This window comes from Berghia stephanieae, chromosome 7 (genome assembly GCF_034508935.2).
Source record: "Berghia stephanieae isolate SIO BIC M18660-M18661 chromosome 7, UCSD_Bste_1.3, whole genome shotgun sequence".
Classification (NCBI taxonomy): domain Eukaryota; kingdom Metazoa; phylum Mollusca; class Gastropoda; order Nudibranchia; family Aeolidiidae; genus Berghia; species Berghia stephanieae.
The window spans coordinates 59,589,640-59,596,059 of NC_088366.1; the positions used below are offsets into that span (position 1 = coordinate 59,589,640).

Consider the following 6,420-nt stretch of genomic DNA (forward strand, 5'->3'; position numbering starts at 1 on the left):
CTAATAAACGTTCATGGATACACACAGTTTTGTGTGTTGATCCGTTATACTTCCGGATGGCAATGTTGTGAGCTTCTTAGCCAAGCGCATACTATCTATACAATGGATGCCATGCCACGTCTTGTAAAAAAACCATGAACGGTTTGGGGGGGGGGGGTGGCTGCCTGAAGCCTTGGGATCGTGAATTTTTTTTTTAAATTGAGCTTTTATATAGCGCAATATCCACTAAATGTGGTCAAAGCGCTTTACAAGGGGTCCCTGGTCAACAGCAACATTTAACATGTAGGACGGGACATGACGCCTGTTAGGCGATATTACAATTTTTCGGACAGAGACAGCGCTGTTAACGGCCAGGTACTCATTTTAACCTGAGTACGGTGAGAGAATGTGAGTAAAGAGCCTTTTCCAAGGGCTCAACTATGCGCCGAGCGCGAGGCTCGAACCCAGGACCTTCGGATCCGAAAGTGAGTGTCATACCACTATACCACATAGCCGCACAAATACTAACGAAAGAGTGAAAATGAAGAGACTTCGGAGAGGAACTATACAGACAAATTGACGTTTCGGGAGTTAAATTTAATTAGAAATAATGGCAAAGGACATCTTGCAAATTTATTTTACACCATGCCGATTGTTATGTTTGTATAGATATTATCATTTAACCAATTTGTATTTTGATTGGTTCAATATTTCATTTTGACTATGAATGCATATGTTCGTGACGTAATTCATTATCTGTAAAGCGCTTTGAGATGCTTGGTGTCATGGAAAGCGCTCAACATGTGTCTTTATTATTATTATTATTATTATTATTATTATTATTATCATTATTATTATTATTATTATTATTATTATTATTATTATTATTATTATTATTATTATTATTATTATTATATTATTATTATTACTATTATCGTTATAATTATTATTATTGTTATTATTTGTTTATTTATTTATTTCTCCTTCTTCTTCTTCTTCTTCTTCTTCTTCTTCTTCTTCTTCTTCTTCTTCTTCTTCTTCTTCTTCTTCTTCTTCTTCTTCTTCTTCTTCTTCTTTCTCTTCTTCTTTTCTTCTTCTTCTTCTTCTTCTTCTTCTTTCTTTATTATTATTATTATTATTATTATTATTATTATTATTATTATTATTATTATTATTATTATTATTATTATTATTATTATTATTATTATTATTATTATTATTATTATTATTATTATTATTATTATTATTATTATCGTTATAATTATTATTATTGTTATTATTTGTTTATTTATTTATTTCTCCTTCTTCTTTTTCTTCTTCTTCTTCTTCTTCTTCTTCTTCTTTTTATTATTATTATTATTATTATTATTATTATTATTATTATTATTATTATTATTATTATTATTAGTAGTAGTAGTAGTAGTAGTAGTAGTAGTAGTAGTAGTAGTAGTAGTAGTAGTAGTAGTAGTAGTAGTAGTATAGTAGTAGTAGTATTATTATTATTATTATTAATTTATTATATATATATATATATATATATATATATATATATATATATATATATATATATAAACCAAAACAAATTGCTTTGAATGATACAACATCAACAATCAGAATAATAATGTCTATTGTTATTTTATTTCTTCTTCATTGTACACTCTTTAAACAATAGCGCGAGGCAACAGTCGAGAAGGTGTTGTTACAAAATAAATACAGATTTAGGACTAGATAGAAACTTTCAGAAACTAAGCTGACAAATTTAGGTGGTCTATTAATGGTAGCACGGCTGATGGTGAACAGAAAGGTCGGAGGGTCAATCCGCAGTTGAGCTGGGTGATTTTTAAAAGATGATTTTCCCTGTATCTTTCTGTTTTGTTTTGACTTGCACTGTGTCATGCACTTTTATTCAGAAATTAAATTGTTAATAATTCCTAGATTCATCTGTTCAGTGTTGCAGCATTTTTAGTTTTAAAGTTAACGTCATTCTTAGATTAGATTGTTCAATGTTACAGCATTTTTAGTTTTAAAGCTAACGTAATTCTTAGATTAGATTGTTCAATGTTACAGCATTTTTAGTTTTAAAGTTAACGTCATTCCTAGATTAGTATGTTCAATATTACAGCATGTTTAGTGTTAAAGTTAACGTCATTCCTAGATTAGTATGTTCAATATTACAGCATTTTTAGTTTTAAAGTTAACGTCATTCCTAGATTAGTTTGCTCCATGTTACAGCATTTTTAGTTTTAAAGTTAACGTCATTCCTAGATTAGTTTGTTCACTGTTACAGCATTTTTAGTTTTGAAGTTAATATTATCCCAGTTCTTCTTGATCACAGGTAGTCACTTCGGGCTTGTGTTTGTTAGACAACACACTTGCAAGCATATACTGACAAAGGATTTTATTTAATGTAATTTGTTTTTAGAAAAATGAGTGGAGCAGGCACTTATGTTGAAAATAACAAGAAATGAAGTTCGAATCCCCATCGCCGCAAAGATTTTATTCTCAATTGTCTTTTGGCACTTTTCTACTCACTTCATATCTTGTTATTAAATCTATTGGTTGAAATTATAGCATTTTATTGGTGAGTTGAAGCGACTTGCACTTATTTGTAGGTCTGATAACCCAATTGATTGTGGGTTCATTGTTGAAATGGAAATGTTTAAAAATGACGTTAAAAAAACTGTCCATTACAACAATGTAGCTCCATAATTGAATTCTGATATCAGACTTGTATATAGACATATATATATATATATATATATATATATATATATATATATATACATATATATGTATATATATATGTATATATATATATGTATATATACGTATATATATATATATATGTATGTAAATATAATATATGTATATATATATATTATATATACACACATATATATATATATATATATATATATATATATATATATATATATATATAGAGAGAGAGAGAGAGAGAGAGAGAGAGAGAGAGAGAGAGAGAGAGAGAGAGAATCGTGTTTGATACAAATATGGTACGAAAAGTGATCGACATGTAGCAATGCTATAACTATAAACCGGAACCACTTCAACAAACAACAACAGTCAACTCATGTAACACACAGTCCTGACGATGGCTAATTGGGCCTGAAACATTAATGTAGACTGTCTCAAACATTGTGGTAAATATTAAAATAATATATATAATATATATATATATATATATATATATATATATATATATATATATATATATATATACATACAAGTCGGTTGGAACACTTGATTTTTAGTTTGAATAAATCGTATTAATATATGTCCAATTCTTTGTATCAATTTCAGCAATTTGAGGACAGCGAGGCCGAGTTCCTTCACGCGGCCGAATTTGGCGACATCCACAACGTTAAGAGACTTCTCAACGAGCAGGCCGATCTCAATGTGGACTGCATTGACGGATTGGGTAGAACAGCCCTTAGGCTGGCCGTCAAAAATGAGCATCTTGAGGTATTTTTTAAATCATATTTTTAACTTTAATTTATAAGTAGGTACCTAACAATGCAGTCGAGAATGTTTTTTTTTTTTCTGACCCTTCTGTCCACCCAGCAGTGATTGGGTAGCCGGCGGACCTGTTAGATCTTGCGGAAAGTGCTTTGTATGAGACAAGCGTCCTATCCAAAGAGTAGTGAGCAATGGCTATTTTGTCCAGTTCACTCTTTAGAAACCGGGATAAACTCCGGCTCCATGGGCCTATTTACTCTGAAGGAACCCTTTGTTTTCAGCACGTGTAGTGGATATTGCTCTATATAAAAGCTCATATATTTTGGGTTTTTTTTTTGTTTGTTTGTTGTTTTTTGTTTTGTTTTTTTTTAAATTTTCCAATCATTTATGGTCATCTGGTTCAACCTGGCATAACATTGTTGTCAGATAATGTGTCATATTCAACCAGTTAACTGTCGTATTCTTGAAAAAACTAGTGATTTAAAAATTTGGCCAGAAAACTCGTCCTTAAACTATCGTTCGATTCAAATGTCCCTTATCTTGACAACAACAAAAACTCTCAAACCTGGGTCTTTGACGAAGACTTCTCGAAGTCCCAGGTGTGCATGTGAGAGCTTTTTTGCCAAGATCAGGGTCGTATAAATCGATCGATATTTGAAGGACGAGTTTTCTGGCCAAATTTCTTAAATATGATGACGGGTTTTTCCAGAGTACGTCGTTACTTAACGAATTAATTGGCAGATATTCCTCAACCTCCGCTTACAAAAATCGTGCTTGTCGGAATAAAAACCATGTTTATCGAACTAACGAGGGGCCTTGAGCGAGTTCAAGGATGCTTGAACGAGTTCAAGGATGGAACAAGACGCCCTTCGTTTATCTGCATCAAGGACGTAATTTTGTCGACTTAACAATTCTCTCCTTACCAGCCATTTTCAGGGTTTTCCCCCAAACCGTCACACCCAACTAACACAATAATATATATTTTTATCACGCAGACACAATAGCAGTATCTAAATTCTTGCGATAAATAATTCCTTTAGCAAAACATTCTCTATGTACAACACATTGTTCATTTTCTTTAAATGTTATGATGTACAAAAGAAATATGAATAAGAAAAATGTTGGTTGTATCGTAACGAAGGTGACGATTTTCCTATAGTTGGTAAAGAGAGGGTTAATACTTAATACAAAGGACCGCATATCGGAAAAAAAAATAAATTTAAACCCTAAAAAAATACCCGTTTGCTGCGATTGGCTAAGAAACTCACAACATTGCCATCCGAAAATATAACAGACCAACACACAAAACTATGTGTAACCTTGAACGTGTATAGTCTTGTTAATACAGTTTAGTGAGAATAACTTATAAACATGAATGGAAAAACAAACAAACAAAAAACAATAACAATAACAAAGACCCGAGTGATGTCAACTTCGTTCTATCTTTTTCTTTAAATCTATCAAGTCGCAATATCTTATTTTTGTAATAAAACATTTATTTATTGACTAAGGTCACGAAAGCCGGATAGAAAAAATGCGCGTTTGGTTCAATAACTCTAGGCATGTAAATAAATAAGGATAATAAATCGCCAAGTGAAACCCGGGGCAATAAATTATTTTCTTTTAGTAACAAATGAATTGGATTCAGTAATCTGATGTCACGCCGCCCGGCAACGGCGGCCATCTTGGTTCTAAACAAAGAAAATGATTACTTTTTATTCTTCATGCTGGCTAGAACTTTTAATATGCCTTGTGATCAAAATGTATAAAAGTCAAAACATGATCAAATTTATGTGTTGTTTTCCTCTGGATACGCTTTTATGCTCGCCGGGGAAATATTTCATACGGGCGTCCGCCATTGTTCCCATAGTTTAGAGCCAGTGTTACTAAGTTACCATGCGTCATAAGGAAGGAAGTGACGTTACGACTGTTGAAGAGTATTTCAGATATCTAATTCAGTGTAAATAACTCAATTTGACCCCATTGCCGATATGCGACCCTTTGACCTTTAGCGTGAGAATAGGATTCAATAGTCTGATGTCACGTCCGTCCCAGCAACCAGCAGCTTGATTCTAAACAAAGAAAATCGGTACTTTTCATTCTTCATGCTGGCTAGAACTTTTCCTCATGTCATGTGATCAGAATGTATAAAAGTCAAAACATGATCAGATTTATAATGTTTTTCTCCTCTGGATACACTAGTACGCTAGTCGGAGAATATTTCATAAGGGCGTCCACCATTGTTCCGATAGTTTAGAACCAGTTAATAAGTTACTATGTGTCATTACGAGGGAAGTGACGTCACGACTGTTGAACCCTATAGTCTTCGTCCAGATTAATTCGATTGTCATTAAAATGCCTTACTTGAAACCGGCGTTATCTTAGCCTGAAGCCAATGAAAATGGGAATACTCTTCAACAGTCGTAACGTCACTTCCTTCCTAATGGCGCATGGTAACTTAGTAACACTGGCTCTAAACTATCGGAACAATGGCGGACGCCCGTATGAAATATTTCTCCGCGAGCATAAAGGGTATCCAGAGGGAAAACCCCCCATAAATTTGATAATATTTTCACTTTTACACATTTTGATCACTAGGCATATGAAAAGTTCTAGCCAGCATGAAAAATAAAAAGTAATGATTTTCTTTGTTTAGAACCAAGATGGCCGCGTGACATCAGACTATTGAATCGTATTAGGTATCTGAAATTCATTTGTTACTGAAAGAAAATGTCTCCAATCAGAATCTTTAAAATGTAAGGTTACACATACGAGTAGCTTTGTGTGTTGGTACGTTATATCCGACTGGATGATGTTGTGAGTATTTTAACTAAACGCACGATTGATTGATTGACTGACTGATTGATTGATCCATTGATTAATTGATTGATTGATTGATTGATCGATTGATTGATCGAGCGGTCGATCGAATTATTGGACTTTTCATAATTGAAATATATATAT

General features: G+C 32.6%; 1 protein-coding gene across 1 annotated transcript in view; it reads left to right on the forward strand.

Annotated features, from left to right (window-relative positions):
- LOC144976598 (short transient receptor potential channel 7-like) overlaps positions 1-6,420 on the forward strand; it is a 203,480-nt gene that overhangs the window by 133,201 nt on the left and 63,859 nt on the right. The window contains exon 5 of the mRNA XM_078920893.1: positions 3,301-3,462. Coding sequence (XP_078777019.1) covers positions 3,301-3,462 — 162 coding nt within the window. The remainder of the gene's footprint in view (positions 1-3,300; positions 3,463-6,420) is intronic.